This window comes from Semicossyphus pulcher, unplaced genomic scaffold (genome assembly GCF_022749685.1).
Source record: "Semicossyphus pulcher isolate SPU_LCO1_2020_fin unplaced genomic scaffold, fSemPul1.0.p SCAF_1, whole genome shotgun sequence".
Classification (NCBI taxonomy): domain Eukaryota; kingdom Metazoa; phylum Chordata; class Actinopteri; order Labriformes; family Labridae; genus Semicossyphus; species Semicossyphus pulcher.
Window position 1 is genome coordinate 21,835,833 of NW_027211603.1, and position 20,041 is coordinate 21,855,873.

The 20,041-nt window shown below is 41.2% G+C and overlaps 2 protein-coding genes across 8 annotated transcripts; both read right to left on the reverse strand.

Moving 5' to 3' along the window:
• Positions 1-925: 925 nt before the first annotated feature.
• fbxo22 (F-box protein 22) lies at positions 926-6,973 on the reverse strand. The gene is made up of 7 exons (XM_069660229.1): positions 6,819-6,973; positions 6,417-6,549; positions 5,826-5,910; positions 4,662-4,760; positions 3,293-3,445; positions 3,039-3,204; positions 926-2,772 (listed from the first exon to the last, which is right to left on the reverse strand). Exons 1-7 carry the CDS (start codon positions 6,947-6,949, stop codon positions 2,379-2,381), a joined length of 1,161 nt encoding a protein of 386 aa, XP_069516330.1. The 5' UTR covers positions 6,950-6,973; the 3' UTR covers positions 926-2,378.
• Positions 6,974-7,942: 969 nt separating this feature from the next.
• LOC138592662 (tropomyosin alpha-1 chain-like) lies at positions 7,943-16,999 on the reverse strand. 7 transcript variants are annotated; one of them, XM_069663507.1, is made up of 10 exons: positions 16,715-16,993; positions 16,115-16,240; positions 13,780-13,913; positions 13,037-13,154; positions 12,823-12,893; positions 12,625-12,700; positions 12,464-12,526; positions 12,188-12,257; positions 11,441-11,519; positions 10,935-11,023 (listed from the first exon to the last, which is right to left on the reverse strand). In XM_069663507.1, the coding sequence occupies exons 1-10, from the start codon at positions 16,826-16,828 to the stop codon at positions 11,020-11,022; spliced, it is 855 nt and encodes a 284-aa protein (XP_069519608.1). In that variant the 5' UTR covers positions 16,829-16,993; the 3' UTR covers positions 10,935-11,019. The 7 variants fall into 7 exon arrangements, with proteins under 7 accessions (XP_069519616.1, XP_069519640.1, XP_069519624.1 ...); XM_069663515.1 differs by lacking the exons at positions 10,935-11,023; positions 11,441-11,519 and adding an exon at positions 7,943-8,636 and having other exon boundaries at positions 16,715-16,995; XM_069663523.1 differs by lacking the exons at positions 10,935-11,023; positions 11,441-11,519 and adding an exon at positions 8,544-9,985 and having other exon boundaries at positions 16,715-16,996.
• Between the last annotated feature and the right edge of the window lie 3,042 nt (positions 17,000-20,041).

Below are 20,041 nucleotides of genomic sequence, written 5' to 3' on the forward strand. Positions count from 1 at the left end.
ACCAGAGAGGGGCTGAAGCTCAAACGCAAGAAGCATCGTCGCTCGGCAAGACCATGGTAGATTTTAAGTATCATTCAAACTTAATAAAATTAATAACCTCCACCTGGATGGGATCGCTGCTCCAGATCCCGCTCCTCAGCAGAGGAGGGTTTCCCCGGCGAGCGCAGCGGGGATCCCTGCGAGCGGAGCTGTCCAGGTGCTGAAACGAGCCGGACGAAGCCTCGGCTCTCTCCCGATCCCCACTTCCTTCCACAGCAGCAGGGCCAATTTCACCCAAACGCCATCGAAACATTGACGTTTTCGTGCCGGAGACTGACAGTAGCCAATGAATCGTGTGACATTTGCATCGCTCCGGTCACGACATAGCTAGTCTAACAATGTTGGCCGTGTGTGTGAGTGTGTGTAAATGTGTGTGTAAGAGAAAGAAATCCTGTGTGTAGATTTTCCCAGTTCCCGATTGAGGCCAATTTGAGAGCGGATTATCGCCACAGATGATTTTATTAGCTTTACGCCTGGTAGGTCGTCCCTCTCCGTGTCATGAGCGTTTTTTATGGTTTCCCAAAATAAAGATACTATGGGAATATAAATTGCCTTCGCAGCAATTGGCTTAACCGTTTGTCATTCATCGGGATTAGCCAGTCGATGGTTAAAGCGCACATCAATCAATCTGAAGCGTCTCTTCCTTTATTTAAACACGCCTGGACGTGGGCTGCTCAAGATGTTATAGGCTGAGGCTCACATTTCAGGGTGTGCGCAAATAAGGAAGAGCGGTGATCTGAATAAACTGTAGTAGGCCTGTGGTTACAACAGAGGAGGGACGCGTAACGCCCCGTGCGCTCCGGGAATGGCTCTAAAGATGCTGCCTGCTGGAGTGGTCCTGATACCAGGAATAAATGGATAGGAAAAAAACAACATAATGTACATATTGAATGGTGGTAATTTATTGAGGAAATGAGCAGAACAGATATGATTTGGCACATGGAAAAGTGCATCAACACCAAAACAACTATTTGTTCAATGAACTATAAGCACCAACTTAGAGTACATATTAAATTCCTCTTTAAACACTGTGAGGAAAGTGAAGTGAGTGAAGAAGGATTTCCAGTTCATTTTCTTAGGGTAAAATAATGGATCTTTCTTGTTATAATCATTACGGCAGCTATAAAGAAGCTGAACTTCAGCAACTACCTGACAGACCAACATATATACAGTATTTTGGAAATTGCACCTTCAGGTTATTAGGATATTCTTCTTAGTGGGGAAAATAGCTGACGTCAATCGATGTCTTGGCCATTTGGAAAAATTATACAATAATGGAGACCGATTTCGCCTTTTTTTCCTCAAATGTGCAACTAGGTAGTTTCGGACTACACTGTTGAGATTTCAAGAAGAATCTTTATTTATTATAACTTTAGAAAAATGTTAGCAAAAATACAAGTTTTTTACCGAGCTTGGTTTGGATATCTTCAATTTCCAACAAAACACAGTTTTTTTCCTAAAGTTAGAAATTATAAACTTAAACTGAGAATTTTCTTCTAGTCAGTGTCTCTTGGCCACCAGTGCAGCCATTCTGACCCGTTTCCTTTTCTGTTTTAGGATGATGTTTTTGTTACAAACTGCAGAAGCTATGAGGAACGACGTAAACACTGAGTCCAACCATTAACTATTACACATAGACAGTATGCGATACGACCTGCAATGTGGAGAAAGAAGAGGCACTGTAAGATTCAGACTGATGTCCATGTGCCTAATTGAAGGTAGATGAAGTAAATTTCAAAACCGTATTCATTTTTTAAGCTAACTTAGTTTTCTCCCCATTGGAAAGTCAAAAGTGTTAGATTCTAAGTGTAAAAGCTAAATAACAAGGAAGAGCATTTAAATCAAGATCACCTTGATTTCGTGGAAGAGGGACCACACTCTATTTACATTATTAAAAAGTGCTTGCGCTGAATCAACAAGTAGAAAAAGCTTGTGGGACACACAAGTGTACAACTCACTCACCTGCAAAGCAAACAAACCATGAGGTTTATGTCAGAGGGTAAGATATGCCTCGATTATGTGTGAAATTTGGGGTAAATATAAACACATATATTTTACATGAGTGCTCTATCACATTTGGATGTAAAAAGAGATGATCAGTTTGACTTTAATATCTAACTGTTGTGAAGCCCACTAGTTGTAACATGAAGCTGTGTTTACACACACAGTTTCAGAGGGACACAATTTACCAAACGATGCCATAACACTGATGGCTAACGGGATCATTTTCCTGCTTTATGAGCAGACATTTTCTGAATTGTAAAGTGAGCAACACTCCATACAGAATGTTTCTTGTTCCCAAATTATTTTTTTTACCATTTTCACTGATGGTCCGTCAGTCAGCCTAGATGCACCAGGGTCATGACTGTGGTGTACTCGTGCTGCAGACTGTCCGTTTCAGTGTCGCACAGCGTGTAGTCGTCTTTAACAATTCGGTCACAGCCGATCTCGCCGTTGCCGAACAAGCCAAAGAGCGGGGTGTTGGGGAACACCTTGTGGAAGGCGTCAGCTTCTACATTCGCCTGGTTGTTGTAGTAGTTCTGGCCTCTGCCCACGCACGCGAACATGAACCCTAGGGTGTTCCTTTCAGGGATTTTGGTTGCTTTTAGGCGTCTGATCGTGGCTTCAGCCGCCTTTGGGTTGGTGATGTCTTGATCCAAGAGCACAGATGCCCCTTGCACCTTAGGACCACTCAGGGCCAGGCCCACCACCCCGTATGCACCCTGGCCACAGCTATAGAGTGAGAAATGATGAGAAGGAGAGAGTGACTATGGTAAAGATAATTAAAATAATAAACTCTGCAAGTTTTAATTTGATCCAAACCTACTAGTAGGTAAATGAAAGGCATACGTGATAGAGAAATGGAGAAAGTTAAACTTGAACATGAGACGAGATTACCTATGGAAAGCATTGAATGTTTGTAGCTACAAAGAAACCGGACTTGAACTGAATCATTATTGTATTAACAACTGCTATTTAAGGAAAGGACTTCTACTTACCAGTGTCTGGTAGGAGCGATGACCCTGTCCACCAGCCCTCCAGCAATGAGAGCTTTGCTCTTGGCCAGCGGCTCCAGTATCTGGCTGAGGAAGCGTGCTCCTCCAGATTTATAGGCCTCATAGACAAACATCAGTACCACACGCAGATCTGGGTTGTCCACTAGTCCTGGAAAGATAGAAGAGTGAATAAAAGAGTGATGCAAAAACATTTCTCAGTTTAGATAATTGAGAAATTGTTGTGAACCTGTACTCACCTGCTTCTTGCAGGGCTGTTGGGGAGAAGGACTTCTTGCAAAAATGAAAGGGCTTGATTTGGACACCTTCCATGCTGGGAAACATGACTGCAAAGCCAGCCTCCCCCTCCTGGTACTCCTGAGGAGGGCTGGACCAAGAGCCACTGGGAGTCACTGCAGAGAGTGGCAGGCAATAAGTACCGTTAGAGGTACTGAAGCTCAATGTACAATTGTTTGGTGGGCTGGGAATTAATTTTTACATCTCAAGACAAGATAAGATAGCCAAGGTAAATTTAAGCAAGAGGAAGAGTGGTTACGAATAGGCCGTCACCAACGCTAACTGAAAACTGAGGATATGAAGGAACATCAAACAACCAGGCAATTGCCCATGGGATGCATCAAGGGCTTAGTCAGAGGCACTTCTAAACAGGCTAAGTTAGAAAGTTTAGCAGATGGAAGACCTACCTACCGGATGAGCTAACAACATCAGGCTGTGCTGTCATAAATTCACAACACATTTAGAGTTAAGGATTTAAATATTTGCGGATTCCCCGGCATGAAACTGAATTTGTACATTACAGAAAACCGTTCATTGTATTCAAAATGAGCATTCACTGTGCATTAGTTTCTCATTCATCCCCATGCTGCACTATCTATGTCTCGGTGTATTAGAATTAATCTTTTTAATACTGTACAACCCCACTACCAACATACATGAATAATTAGTCATACTCTGGCTATATGGTAGACTTATTACAAGTAATCTATAGTTCCAACCTTATCCAATCACACATTTCATTCATTTGAATTAGATGTGCGTGCTGACCCCGCGGTGACCCTCAGCTGCAATATCACAGAATGGGAGTTATCACAAACAGCTGAGGCTGCCATTAAAGCTGATAGACGACGGGAGCCTGATAAGCCATCATCTAGCGGATAGAGAACGTAGCTGATGGAGAGTCACTTCTCCGGAGGCTTGTGATTATATGGAGAAATGGGGAGCACAGCACCAGGCAGACTGTGCAATCTATCAGAGGGGGGAGGCAGGGAGGTGCCAGCCTCCAGTGGAGCTTTCCAACTAGGTAGCAGCAGAGGGGATTAATGTGTACTCCTCTCAGCTCAAAGGTGAACTATTCCTCTTAGATATATCCAGGACACCTGGTTAGCTTTTATTGTTTCAGGTGAATTCCGGTGAATGAACATACTGTGGCCTCATATTTCAAGGATTAAAGCTTCGAAGCTCATTTGTGAATAATATGTAGATGATTATTAAATTTGATTATTGTCTATGTGTGGCTGCCCATGGTTATTGTTTAGGTGCGGTTAGTATTATTTTTTTCAGCTTTATGAATGAGGAAACATGAAAGAGACAAAGAAGAGGAACACTTACAGACTATGCCTGGTGTAGCAATACCCAGGATGTCACAGCCTTTGGGGAAGAGCAGGTTCAGTTCTTCGAGTGTGTCCAGACTCTGGCGACCCTTTTTGGCTTCAGAGTATTTAATAGTTCAAAAAAAAAAAAACATGTTAATCACTCATTCAACCTATATTTAATCTTAAGAAATCCTTCAGGAGAAGCACCATTACTATATGCTTATCATTTTAATGTTAATCTTATGTAACTGGCTGGCAGTTGTCTGTTAGTTCTAGTCAATTGTTTAACCACTGTTGTGGTGCAACCTATATATAACTGCAGGTAACCATAGCAACTATGATAATGCACCACAAGGAGTTAGCAATTAACTGTGTGGTAAAATAAACTTCACCATGACTAACTACAATCTATCTCTGAGGGACAACCCTGACCAATCTTGCCTGTTGAAGTAACTAAACATGGCCATGCTCCGTCATAAAAATGTTAAATATTAAAGGTATCAGGATTACGATGATGATAATAAAAAAAGAGAAACAATAGTCACAAGTTAAAACTTAATGAGACATACACAGTGAGCTTTGACCGACTGCTCACTAGCCTGAGTCATAAAATGATCCAACTGGGTAGCAGTGTTTGCTAACGCAGTGTTCAGCAATTAAGATTATAGTAGACAAGGCATTGATTTAGATTGTTTAATGTAGGCTTCTTTTTTTTTGTATCTGTCTTTGTGAACCATTTATGAGAGCAAGATGCTATGCAAGATTTTAAAACGTTCCTCAATTCTGAGTGCATTGATCTCTGAAACGTGCTGGAAACATAAATCAAGGTTCTCTATGCATTCACATTTATTTCAGGTATGTTAAACACCTACTAACCCATAATTAATATGCTTCTAACATACATTTTACAACAATAATTTCGAACAAAAAGACTTAAGAGTATCAGTACAAAGCTTTCCCCTGTTTCAATTCTCCCAATCTTTGGAAAACATTCACGTTTAATATAATTGTTTTATAGTAACTTTCCCTGAAATATTTGTTAACACCACTTCCCTCATAGAGCACATTGGGATATGTCTTTCCACCAACACAACTAAAATATCATGCATGTGACAGATGTGCACCTGCTAACACATTCTGTTTAACACACAATTTAACAAAAGCACTCTTTAATACCAACCTTTCATCTGCCTGTAGTAAGCTTGAAAGTTTAAGGCCTCACAGTCCACCATTGCCAGAACAGTTTTCGGCAGGAGAAACACTTTCTGAAAATAATAACATGCAGAGTCCAGATGTTAAAACAGTATTTAAACATGGGTGCTTTCTGGACACAAAACATGGCTCAACAACATAAACATACTGTCCTCGTCTACATATATTGTCAGATGAAGCGTTTTGTATTTCATGTTTTAAATGTGCTGTTTTCTATAACTATTTGAACTTTGTAAAATGTTTAGCCTAAGTCCCAGAGAAGCACTGTTGAAATAAAATGCATATTATAATCCAATTACACAAGATGAAACATTTCTTGCAAAGCATTCATTTGAGGCAAATCACCAAAACAATCACTACAATTAGGGTTTTAACAATACTTTTTATATACTATTATGTATATCAAGTTGTACTCTCGTTATACTCATATGTACAGCAGTCATCAGAATCATTTCAGTAAACAGCTAAAGGGAAACTTTAGAGTCAAGGTGAGTTCGATGGTATGCGAGCTAAATATCACGTTACTTTAATTGTGTGTTATCATAGTATCATGATTTACCTCCACCTCCTCAGCCAGGATGCTGCAGAGGGCATGGACCTCTGTGTCAGACGGTCCACATGTTGACACCCAGGTCAGCCGCTGCTGAGTCCTCAGCACTCTGCGGGCACAGTTTCTCCACAGCCTGCAAACGCTGAGAACCAAACAAACACTCAACTTTACCTGCTAGCTCTGCAGATAATTGGTGGTAAAACACTTAGCTTGCTACTAAGTTCTGTCAGGAAACACGACTGTTCACCTTAAAGCAATAAAACTAAAATAAAGTATAACTTAACCGACTGTTTAGCTGTCGCTTCAGCTTTTTAAATGTCCCGTATGTCTCAGAAAACTACTTTCACTTCCACTAAACAGCCATCAATGTTAGCTATGTTAACTATTTAGCATACACACATTTTTCGTTACCTTGTGATACGGAGAAGCGACTTGGTTGGTACGAAAGTCAGGATGCGCTCAACCACTTCTGCAACATTACTGAGTACGTATGCGGCTTTGCTGTCTTGTAAAGAAACGGCAAAATCTTCGTTTTCACCCATATTACCCGCTCGAGTCGTAGGTTCTCTAGCACGGATGCACAGCGACGAACTTTCACCTTTGCGCTTCTTCCACCGCTGCAGAGGTGTGTGGAGGGAACACACTGCCCGCTGCGGTCAGGAGGAGCTATGGCAGCATAGGATTTTCCAACTAGCCTAGTGACTTGATAAATTCAAAGACAGTCTTTGGTTAAACTTGATAGTGTCACATTTAAAAGTGTTTTGTTACGACTGCTGGGTGTATAACCAATAAAGTTGGAAAAATGTGAAACTGATATTAGTTGATCTTTTTAATTGATTTCTGGAAGCAACTGCCCAGCTGAGTGAGATGATTGCTGTTAAATCACAAGTCTCCTCCAACCACCTATTTGAGTTAGAACAAAGGGGCACGCACGCTCACTCTCTCAGCAGATTTGTTTTTTTAATGTCTGATGAGTGCAGACTTTAGTACCTCTTCACATACAAAGTGTTCAAGGTGGCTCAGTGTGTTTAATGCTTTGCAACACGCTTTCTGTTTGATTTCATAAAGATATAGCCTGTGCTTTGGATGTGCTGAAGTTGTGTTTAAGGAGGATTGTTTTTATAATTGATTTGACATTGTTTGAAATTTGTGATGCAACTTAACCTGTAATACAGGGTGTACATGTTGACAGCGTTTTCTTTTACAAGAAACACGTGTTACAAGAAAAAAAGTATTGGAACCACTGCCTCATAACACATTCAGTTAAAAATATATAATGTTAACAGTTGATGCAGTGGTGATGATCTGCATCAAACCTGGAGGTTATAGTCCATGTTTATCACAGTACTATATCATGCTGGGATTTAAATGCAAGATAAAAAGCTACACTTCCATAATGCCCTATTTCACAATGATAAAATTAAGTTTAGACAGACTAAAATCTGATCTTACAATTCCCCCAATTCCCTTTTCACAGAATTGAAAAATACATTAGAATGATATGTAATAAAGGCAGACTTTATATCATACTTGATCCCACCATTTATTCATGATCTTTACATTTCCAAGATAAAATGGGAGACAAAACAAAACAAGAAATCAGTTCCTCAAAATGCACAGAGAAGTGAGTACAGTGCACAAACATTTTTCACTGAACAAAACAGTACATTCAGGCAACTGCGCTAAAGACTCCTTTCTTGCTAAACTAGAAGTTTACAACATCACTGACAAAGAATAAATGCTAACAATGCAGAAGGAACAAAGACATACAAGCAACTTTACAAAAGTACAGAATAAAAGTCCCTTTCATTTAACCTTGGCTTAGCTTATGGCTTTGTTCACGCTGATTATATGCATTAGTTTTCCCCCCAAAAGTGCAAATTCTCCCAACATATACATGTAAACCGGTTATAGAGTTACAATGAATTTTAACTGATCTTTGATTACAGTGTGCAACAAACACAGTGTAGTTAAACTGTAGCTTACTGAAGCATTTGTTGCTACCTTGTCTTGAGCTCGTTTCTTCGGGATGACAAGGTGAGGGGACGCATAAACACATGGCCCGACATTATCTGTAGCAGCCGTATATGGGAGCCAGCCACATTCACAGCAGAGGAGGCAATGTGAGGAGGGGAACAGAGCTGGGTCAAATGTTAACCATCTCCATTAGAGTCTGATCCAGCATCTGCTTTACGCTCAGGCCCTCTTCTTTAGCACGCGTCAGTTTATCTGTTAATATAGCATCGCATCGTTAAAAATCATAACAAACAAACAGAATATAAACAGACAAAGCTCGAGCTCAACAGAAAGTGTTAGACATGTGCTGGATGTTGGTACAATCCTTATGAGTGGGAGAAATTTCCCCCCTCGGTATTTCTTTAGCAATCATAAAGCAAACATTTCCTCAACTTTACATCTGAGCGTATTCAGTGTAACACTCAAGATATCGACAGGGCTGTAGTCACAGGACAAAAGAGTGGCCCTTTGCTCCTCTGTGGGTTGGAAATTGATTTAATGATGCTCATGTCTTACAGCATCAAGTCCAAGCAACCTCTACAAAAGTTTTCTGGTCAATCAAAACAACTCAAACCTCAAAAATGCAACTGAAAGCAACAATATAGCCTAAATTAAAGACAGCAGTGCAGTCTCTACTTACCATGTCAAAAGTTCTCCCTCACAACTACCCCTGATATTTTAAGTTTTACTGTTGCATTCTACGTTTTGTTTTCGGTTTGATTTTTGACGAATAACAATGTTCATGTTTGAAAATAAGTTAATTCAGGTTTGTTAGTTCCAAGTGTTCATGCTCATTCAAAGTGAGAGATCAGGGACAGTATGTTGAGCACACTCTTGATTTTGGTGCCGTTGTTCTTAGCCCTGTGATGTTCCAGGGCCAATGAGCAGGAGTATTTAACGTAAAAATCAAATAAATAAAAAATGACACACTCTGGTGTGTGTCCTGGCTAAAATGCTACATGATCAAAGTTTAAAACTTCAATAAAATAAAAGGAAATTGAGACCACTTAAGTTTCATCTACATGAAAACCAAAGTACAGGGCGGTCTGTTTTCAGTGCAGCTTAACACACTGCATTTTGTGATATTCTGTTTATACTGAACTATCTCTGTCCCTCTTTCCAGCTAGCCATTATGATGTTACAGAGGCGGCCACTAGCACCATTACCAGCCTTCACCCTTCGAGCAACAGCACCATGAGGATTTCAGCTGGACTGATGAGCTACAGCCCTGTCCATAACTGAGACATTATATCAAGTTCAGTAGGCAACGTAACCTGAGGTTGCCCGACCTCCCATCTGAAACAGCAGCGTGATCATGCATAATGTGAAAATGTTACATTAGTACTCCAGTTTGTGGAAAGCAGTTCTTGATTAAAGTGTTGTGTCATGGACACAGTTGTCTATACTCTTTTTATATCACAGCATTAGACAATATGCCTGGACGTTTGAGTTTCAAAAGAATGAAAGCATACGAGAGCACGTTCCAGTCTAAGCCTCGTTTAAGGCAACTCTCAGCTCATTGGTGAGAAGACGGTTTTTCTCAAGCTGCTTGTATAGATGGTCTTGACCGTCAGAAAGCAGGAAAGAGAAAAGGGGAAAAGATAGAAGGCAGGTTAGTACAAAAGAAAGGGTTAGTAATGATTGGAAGCTAAATCACACAGCAAAAGTCAGTTTGTATTCAAGCTACTTACCTCATGATCAGATCAAAGACGGCTAAGTTTAAGACTACAGCAAGTATCGACCCTTTACACCTTCAGACCACAGTAATAAAGCTACACCTTAAGCAATAACTCACATTTTCAAAGGGTCTCATAAGCTGTCCTGGTTACCCGTCGCAACATGGACCTCATAACTCCTCTGGTTGCTTTTGTAGCAACTGTAGCGACCACTTTGTTTTACTCCTCAGAGAAATTACAGATTTCTTGAGGATATTAAGAGGTATACTAACCTTCTTTTTTTTTTTAAAGAAGGATGTTGAAACTGACAATTATTGGTACGATCTTTCATTTGGTGCTTAACATATCTAGTTTTGCAGATGATCTTTTTGGCCACAAGTTTTCCAAAGATATGAAAGAGCACAAAGGGCTGGAAATGCAGATTAAAGCAGGTAACCTGAAATGACTGCTGGCTATTTTAGCATAATCTTTTTATTTAGGGGAACCTGAGAGGGCAACTGCTGCTTTTTCCTTCTAAATATCATTAATCAAAACTTCAACGCTATCATTATACAAAGGTTATATAAAAGGAAGATTGACTGGGTGCAGGGCTTCAGATTTTATTCAAAAGCTACTCAACAAAACACTATAAATGCATAAAAGACAACAAAAAAAAAATCACAAAGAAAAAGAAGATGGGACAAATAGAAATAAAGAAACATGGCAGGAGAAAGGGGAAAGGGCTGGCATAGATGGTAGAATGTTTATTTTACAGAAAGAATACGGCTCAACGGTCTGTATAAGAGATGAACAGATGGATGGCGGCAGCCACGGCCCAATGTGCAGAAGTAAAGAAATACAGAGACAGGAGAGAAAGAAAGTCGGGCGGCGCTGCACAGGAGAGAGATGATGATGCTCAACCAGCTTCTGGGGTGAAAAATTTAGCTGTGGGGGGGAAAAAAGGAGAACAAAAAGTGTTGGGAAAGAATAAAGGATGAATGACATGCAGAAATAAAATAGGAGAAAAAGGATGCAGAACTGAGACGGAAAAAGCTAAAGAAAATCTGAATGAAACTTATGGAAATGTGATGTGAGAAACTATATGGACAAACTAACACTACGACTAAATATTGTTAGTAGTTTAAATCAAGCGTAAGAATGTAATCAAAAACATATTCAAAACCTCTTTAGTTCACTCAATGTTAGCCAAGCACTTTTATAAAAGTCTCCCATCTATAATTTAGCTGAATAAATTCACTGCACCCAAACATGCCACAAGAGGGAGCTATTGTGTGCTGTAACAATGGTTAGTGGGTGGGGGGATCTAAGGCACAGAGCAGAAACAAGCGTGTGGTGAATTACATGGAGGTCATGTCGTTGAGGGCGTGGTCCAGCTCCTCGCTGATGGCCTTGTACTTCAGTTTCTGGGCATACAGCTCATCTATTGTGTGGAGTGGATTATTATGAAGCGGCAGTGAAGGATTTGCGATAAAGTAAGAAGACAACAGAAAAATGATACGGTCAGAGAACAGAAGTCAGGAAGAGAAACTGAAAAAGGCAGGACAGAAATAGGAAGTGCAAAGGGAACAGCTGCTGATGTTGTGTCAGATTCCTGAGGAGTCACTGAGAAACTGCCTCACATGTTCCGTGACCCTGCGAGGACTGCTTGGGACTAGCTGGCCTTGAACAGTCACTACACCAGAATGCCAAACACCACTGTGGTGAGAGATGCTGCTGCAGACATGAATAATATCACGCCAGCCACTGTGGATCACGACTTTATTTTTTCCCCACCTATAGACAACTGACGGAGCAGGACTGCTTAACACCTTGCTGAGCAGATAAATGACCTCAGACTGCACCTAATTTTACAAACGAAGCATGTTTTTGTCTTTTATGAGTGTCCCTGAGAAGTAGAGAAACCTTTTCATTATTCTATGAAATCAGACTAAGAGAAAGGTTCCTTTCTGTGTTGGCTTGTTGAATAGTTACAGCCTTGTACATCCCAAATGCCCTGTAACACACAGTCCTACTTTTGTTTTGTTTTTCTAATATGTAAAAAAAACAACTTTTGCCAATGCCTAAAACTCAAGTGGAAAAGATTCATACCCTCAAGGTCATCGATGGTCTTCTCCAGCTTGGCGACTGATCTCTCAGCAAACTCGGCACGAGTCTCAGCCTGAGGGGAGGGACATAGTCAAACATTAGTGATTCACATTACCACCCACAGCCCTATGGGACACTTAGAGCTTTAAGTGCTGTAAAAGAAAACTGAGCATACTCAGCATACTTGATTCCAGTTACTAAAAGTCGATTTCTAAATCACCTACGTTTACAAAATACACGATGGATAAAATATGGGTCTCTTTCAAAATGATAACTCACCTCCTTCAGCTTGTCTGTAAGAACCTTGATCTCCTCCTCGTATTTGTCCTCCTTCTGTGAGTACTGTGGTTGCAAACAAAATATAGCGTTAGGCACATTTAGATTTCAAGAGTTTATACAGTGGATTATTTGCAATTAATGTCTTTGGTAAGCAATCTTACCTTCTCTGCCTGAGCCTCCAGAGACTTCAGGTTGTTCTGCACGGTCTTCAGCTCCTCCTCCAGCTCAGAGCATTTGCTGTTAATTTATCGTATGGTTGAACAGGCAGGAAATGTAACAGAAAAACAAAGAAAATTAGAACAGAATTTCTAGTTGTTTAAAGTGAAAAGCTTAAGGGGAAAGGCAAAGGAAGTCTGTACCTCTCAGACAGCTCAGCGCGCTCCTCTGTACGTTCCAAGTCGCTCTCAATGATGACCAGCTTACGGGCCACCTGAAGTCACATTACAACAAACAAACCTTACTCCCACTGACTGACGGGAGGCGGACATTGATGTCAGCTGTGGCATTAAAGTTGAAGAATGTAATCATGCTAAGCTGGACGTTCAGAGGGCTGCGAACAGCTGCGAAACTTGCCTCCTCGTATTTGCGGTCAGCCTCCTCAGCAATGTGTTTGGCCTCCTTCAACTGGATCTCCTGCAGCTCCATCTTCTCCTCGTCCTTCATCGCCCTGTTCTCAATAACCTTCATGCCTCTGAGGGGCAAAAAAAAGGTGTGACAGACAGGTCAGTCATGGGCACTATAGGCACAATATCAGGCCAGTATGTTGTGCGACTAAGAAGGGATCAGTCTTCTATGGTAAAGGACGAAGGGAAATTTTATAGACTACATGGCAAATACTGTATATTGGATCACTGTCTTAACATGTATAGATACAGACTATTTTAAGCATTTAAAATCCAATTTGTGGTGAGAAGAGTGACTGTATTATCCACATTGTCAATACCTGCAATTTCCTACAGTTGGGCCATGTCTACTGCTAGTAGAATACAGCATTTAAGTGCAAAAGTCATCAAACTTATTTTTGTATTTGTCCTAAAGGGAAACCACCGGGCTCCAAAGAGTTTCCAACAACATGACAACAAAATTCTTAGTACAGTGGATTCATTCAGGTCTGGATTTTAAGTCTGTTTGGCTTTCAAAATCTAATCACCCTGCCAGTTCGTCCATCTCATACAGATTTCTATCAAAACAAATAATGAGGTGATGTGGAACTGGACACAGCATATAACTGTGATTACGAAGGACTAACAGTGGGGCTTCTAGAATGGATTGTGTTGATAAAGTGGGGTGGGGTTTTCTGGGTGCAAGATACCCACCTCTCACTCTCATCTGCAGCCTTCTCAGCCTCCTCCAGCTTGGTCAGAGCTGTGGCCAGACGCTCCTGAGCACGGTCCAACTCCTCCTCAACCAGCTGGATACGTCTGTTCAGGGAAGCTACATCACCCTCAGCCTAGGGGAGCACAAAATCACAAACATACAGGGTCAAATCCAGCATCTTTGTAATAAACACATATGGATCAGTTGGCTTTGCAGTCTTGAAACACCAAACTCATCCTGTGCTCTCCAAGGAGAGAAAGGGTTGGGCCAGGAACACGCCCAAGGGAGGGATGCACATTTTATGCGCAGGGCAAGGGGTGGATGGTGTTTATCTTTGTAGCACACATTTTAAATCTAACACATGTACAAGTACATTTAAGGAAAATGCTGCACTAATTTGCACCCTCCACTACCTGTTTCAAGTAAAACCTGTTATTTTCTGTCTCACAATGAGTTAAATATCTCGTATCATTCATACATGAGCGAAAAACATGGCTACTATTTACTATTATGGTTGTTATTTTGTGCTGCAACTAGCTAGTAGCCTGTGGTGCTGCTGCTGCAGTGTTAGCCTACTTGTTTCAGTGCTGTTTGTTTATTCGGGACGTGCCGGGTGGTGTCCTTTCCTCCATCCTCCGTTAACTCACATCCTACAATGGGCTAATTTCAGACATGTCTACCTGCTACCTGAGTGTATTTGAGCATAAACCGCCTCTGTCTGGGCCTTGCAGCCACGCTTTTTGACCAGATTTACGCCTAATGCCGTCGACAGTCTGGGCACTAATTGCCTTAAATAATTAGCAGTGGCTTACGGCTTCCCTCGCGCTCCTCTCCTGGTTCAGTTCCCGTTGTAGTAACGCCGCCCGGTCTTCCGCCACATCGGCCTGCTCCTGCAACGACTTGATTTTCTTCTTCACAGCTTCCAGGGAGCTCCCACCGGCCATTTTTAGCTCTTTTTTGTTTCAGCTAAGCTAGTTTTTTCTCTGCTCTGTGCGGGCTGCCTCAGTGCAGACACACACACACACACATACACACACTTGGAGATGCGGCGCGTTTGATCCCCTGCCCCCACCGCCCTTAATCAACCGCTGATGAGGATTGGGACGTGCCACCAACCCCGGAAGTACCTGATCTTACGCGCAAGTAATACATTTTATAAAATAATACCGAATATATATGAAATATGCTTATTTCCAGTGTTTTTCAAATTAAATGCCTTACATATATTATAGTTTTTATTAGTTGTACAATTATCTTTTTCATAAGCTGTTTTTAGGGCATCCCCTCCCGGCAAATTGAGCTAACCCTATAAATCACAGCTCCAGGCATCACGCACTAATTCAGTCATGAGCTACAGCGATATCAACAACAAAGCTATCGTGTAAGTATATTGATAAATTGTCATTATTAGTATTAATCCTATAATCAGTCAATTTCTTAGCTGTTAACCTTCTGTTCTACTGTATATGTACTGATTTGTCCTCAAACACTTTTCTTGACCTGCTACAAGTGCAATATCTTTTTTTTAAATGTCATGTTACTCACACTGGCAATTTGCCCACCCCTGCTTCATTCACACAGTTTCAATTCTAATTTTAATATTTTATCCTTCATACAGTAGTAAATGCGCAAAGGTTTAGTTATTCTGTTTTTCTTTTTTGTTTAGTTTTGTTTGTTGCTTCTTCTTATTCTGTGGTATGAATCAGTTTTTTGTGTGTTTGGGTTTTTAGTCATTTTTTAGTCTGCTTATCAATCAATCAATAAAGTCCATCTGAGAAATAAGGTTTGTCTTTTGTCACCTTCTGAGTATGGATTGCAGTGTTGTTGTTTTTGGGTCGTGTTTGATGTCGTTGCTGATTGTGACTTAGCCAATTAGGCATAATTGGTGTAACTTTAAACGTTAGTCAATAAACATGTAATTTCATCAGGGCTGGACAGAACTGCTAAGTGCCAACTGAAACCAGCACAGCCACAAATCTATCAGGGATTTAACTCGCCAAAATATGCTTGTAAATGCCCCACTGAAACCCTACACTGGTCCTCAGATTTGTCCAAATGGCTGTGGAATGCACTGGTAAGCCAGTGAGCTGTGACCTTACCATATACAGCACAAGAGCTAAATTTAACTATTCATATTTTCTTCATTTCTACACAGCCCTTAAGCCTCTTATAATTGATTACTAAATTATTTAATCATTAGATTTAATCTCTATAGGGATGGTAATCTTAGTTTCCTGAGGGGACCCAAGTGGTGGTTCAAGGTCAAACCATGGGGCTATGGGTGCCTCACTGAGGCCTTTCCACCAGTCAGCAGTGCTGTCAGCCCAAACTCACGTCTGTGGCTTTCTTCTCAGCGAGCTCCAGTTTCTCCTGGGCATCCTTCAGGGCTTCAGAGTACTTGTCCAACTCATCCTCAGTTGACTTCAGCTTCTTCTGCAGTGCTACCAGGTCATCCTCAAGCTGGGGCACAGAGAGACAAGATGACATTTACTAACATGCAGCAGACAGACAGCAGTACTCCCATAACACCAGTACAGGACACCTCATAGTGTCTGAAGAAGATCTCTAAAGGCGTGAAAAGGATACATGTTTGTTCATTTACAAAATATACTTTTTATCAACCAATTTCAAATTAGTTTTTTTTTTCTCCTGAACTTTTAGAACACAGTTATTTTAGACATATAGATATATCATCAGGTATCCAATAGAAGATATATAATTTGTTCTATTGCTGTAAACTTTATGCAGCCCAAATAAGACGTAAAATAACGGAAAATGCAAATATATTTTTTTAATTTCAAAGTTAAATAAATCCTTGAAAGACACACATATTAATCCTCAGTCACAGAACTCTGGGAAAGGAGCGCGAGGCGCACTGTGCCATTGGCACTGGTGCGTAAAAGCGCACCAGCGAGTTTCACACTTGGTGCCGACCTGTTTGCTCCTGTCCTCAGCTGCCTTCTTGTCTGACTCGGCCTGCTCAGCTCTATCCAAGGCATTCTCCTTGTCGAGCTTGAGCATCTGCATCTTCTTCTTGATGGCATCCATGGCTGCTTAGTGTCGGTGGGTGTCCGCACAGACCAAAAAACAAAAAGAAACTGGATGAAAGGATCAGAGCGTCTGAACCACACTGAACGCCAAGCTGGAGTGCGAGCTCGCCTTTTCTGCAGAGAGTCAAATATGTAGTTTTGCTGAGCAGTTACTGGACACCCAATACTTTTTTGGAAACAACTGCAGCTGTTTGCCAACGCGGGACCTGTCTTTTTTTCTGGATCCCCTCTGTGATTCGCTCTTTAGTGACATTTGACCACTTCTGTGACTATACATAGGGTGTGTACGTCAGGGAGGCCCCGCCCCTTCACACCAAGACGTCCACTCCCATTTCTAACACCCTCCAAGTGACAGGCAGGAAGTGGAGTGTCAAGACTCAGAGGTTGTCGCTCTTCTGAGGAGGGTTATTTGGGTGAAACATGATGATAATAGTGACTTAATTATCACCCAGGAAGATAACCCAGAAATGACATGAGAAAAGGGTCAATAAGGAATCATTTGACGTTTTACTTATAAATATATATATATATATACATATTTCACATATACATATATATACGTATATATACATATATATACGTATACATATATATATGTATATATACGTATATATATGTATATATATATTTACATCTAGCTATGCCAAAATATAAGGCTTCAGACCTTCATACAAAACAAATGTCAACAGTCAACAGTGAAACATAGCTTGGTAGCAGAATGTATTGTAACAGCACCCCAAGCTATTCATGCAAAACAAATATATGTGATTGAATAAGCCCCTGTGAAAGTTCCTCTCCCTCTGCGGGGTGTCATATTAGCCAGTATGGCTTGTTTGTCTTCCAGGGATCATTTCAGCAGCTCCCTCGCAGCATAGTTCAACATCCGGGCAGCAATCAGATAGGCTTTGCTCTCTGTAGAGGTATATCATCAAGCTTGTCCAGCTCTCCTCACAGCTAAAACATGCCTGAGAGTTGGATCTCAAATGGGCCGCAGTGGATATAGTGGCGTGCTCAGTGAAAAAGATACAGGAGCTCTGGCATTTCAGCAGCCCCCCTCGCAGCGCCTCTGTGATAGTTCACGGGGCCACTGGCACAGCCGCAGCTGTCGCACACAACCTGTGGTCAGGCTGCTGGAGCGTTGAGTAATAATAGTTTACTGGCGACTACTGTAATTAATTTTCTTACATGTTGGGGAAATCGGACCTTGAGTTGAAGAATTGACGACCAAATATTGCTAATTATAAGTTAATAGGTGAAGTTTAGAAGTGTTATAAGGAAAGGTTAGACATGCTGCACACACACACACACACACACACACACACACACACACACACTAATGTTATGTAACACTATATGAGCAGCATGGCCTTCTTGTCAGTAAGGCCACACTGACTGACAGTATTTTGTTACTCTCTAAGGATCCTTTAGACGTAAGCATGCTCTCTTCCCCTGCTGTTCTGCTTGTGTTTTGTTGACTGTATATTTTGGGGGGTTTTACCTACTACTTGGAGGAGCACCTGCTGGACTCTGTCTGGGGCCTTCAAAGCCGCTCCTATCTTTACAGAGTCTGACTTTTTAGAGAGGGGACATTAGCTTTCTTTCAAAACAGATCATTTACTGTTTTCTTCTTTTTGGGGGAGAAAGAGCTAAAAACAAGCAATGCTACCAAAAACGAGCCCCTTCTTTTTAATTCTAAGGAGAGATTCATCATACACAGAGGTGGAAAACCTTGACCCAACAATGAACAGCTGAAGGAGAAACAATTGTGGAGAATATAAAAGCTTTCACAGCTAAAATAAGGACTTGTTGTTCGTCCCTTTTCTTCTTACTTTACTCCTATGTTTCATCTCTCTGGTGGTCCGGCCTGGTATCTGTCCTGTGCAGCTTTTTTTTTTAAGGCAGTCAGCTGTCACTGTGTTGTCATCCCGCCATGTGTTTTGTGGGCTGTTTAGCTGCCAGCCAGGCATGCCAGTCATATACAGAAATCAGAGAGGCTCAGGGCGCAATCCATGTCACCCTATCACCCTGGATAGAAAGAGAGACGGACATCACCACATTGTACCTGTCCAACAATTAATGATTTACTCCCATTAGAGGTTGTGGTTTTGTTTCAGAGGCCTCTATATGCTTGTGCCATTGTTTTATTCAAACTAACACAAGGGGACTTTTCAATACACATCTGAAGGAAAATAAATCCCATTTTCAACTGATGTTTTCAAGGCTTGAATAAATCTGCTCACTAGTAACACCAGTAGCTTCCCACTGTTGCATATCTTTATAGGTGTATATATTCTGTGGGTATTGCCCATGGAAATCAAAGGTATATTTTTGCACAAGACGTCATGGCAAATTTCACAGTGAATAAAATTTATGTTGCTATATGAGAGCAGGAACAACCCCTCAGTATTCCCAGAACTCCCTTCATGCAGGGAAGCATGTGGCCCTGTAACAACGATGTTCCCGCCTTTTGAAGAGCTACACGTGAAGTTTGAGGACCTTTGCAAGATGATTTCATTGGGTGACCATTGTCTGTTGATGGCCGTGAATTTATTACTGATTTACTGTTGTGAAGAACTCGTAAATCTCTTTGTTCCTGTGACGTATCGCAGCCAGAAATCTATATCCGATTTAGTTTCTGCAACAATTCATATCATGCAATTTTTAAAGGAACAGTTAGCTGACCAAGTAGCAACATATTGATGCTACAGCGTGAGACAACAAGTAAAAGTCAGAGCTGTTTGAACGGTTCATCGTGGATTTGTTGGGGCAGATTTGTGGCGAGGATGTCATCGTCACTGTCTAGACTTATATTCCTCATTTTCCTCCACAATGATTAAAAGAGGAGTCATGTTGTTATGTGCTCCACCCAGTCTTTCTGAGTCAAACCTTATCTCTCGATGCGATCGACCTCATCAAACTTGTAAAAGTTTAGACATGCAGTGCTCATGTATGGGGTCATGTAAAAATATCAGTGTGATGAGTGTGATGAGCACGGCGCCTGTTACAGCATGACATTGGTGTGTCATTTTCCATCCATGGAGGAGCAACCTGATGTGACACTGAGGTTTGGTTTTTTTGCACAGAAGATGTGTTAAATGAAACACTGACTTTGGGTAACAGTGGATGAAAGGAAAGACTCAAAACAAAGTGTGTTCCTGTGCACGTCTCCTTCAAGTCAGGGCAGGCGATCGTATCTTAAATACAAGCGTCT

Excerpts from the sequence above, each read along its gene's own strand:
- fbxo22 (XM_069660229.1), bottom strand. The coding sequence starts at position 6,949 with ATGGGTGAAAACGAAGATTTTGCCGTTTCTTTACAAGACAGCAAAGCC. Across the intron at positions 5,911-6,416 it reads TCCTGGCTGAGGAGGTGGAG|AAAGTGTTTCTCCTGCCGAA; the intron begins GTAAATCATGAT and ends TATTATTTTCAG. Across the intron at positions 4,761-5,825 it reads TTACTACAGGCAGATGAAAG|CCAAAAAGGGTCGCCAGAGT; the intron begins GTTGGTATTAAA and ends AATACTCTGAAG.
- LOC138592662 (XM_069663555.1), bottom strand. The coding sequence starts at position 16,828 with ATGGATGCCATCAAGAAGAAGATGCAGATGCTCAAGCTCGACAAGGAG. Across the intron at positions 13,914-16,114 it reads CTGAGAAGAAAGCCACAGAC|GCTGAGGGTGATGTAGCTTC; the intron begins GTGAGTTTGGGC and ends GTGCTCCCCTAG. Across the intron at positions 12,258-12,463 it reads TTACAGACAAGCTGAAGGAG|GCTGAGACTCGTGCCGAGTT; the intron begins GTGAGTTATCAT and ends CCCTCCCCTCAG.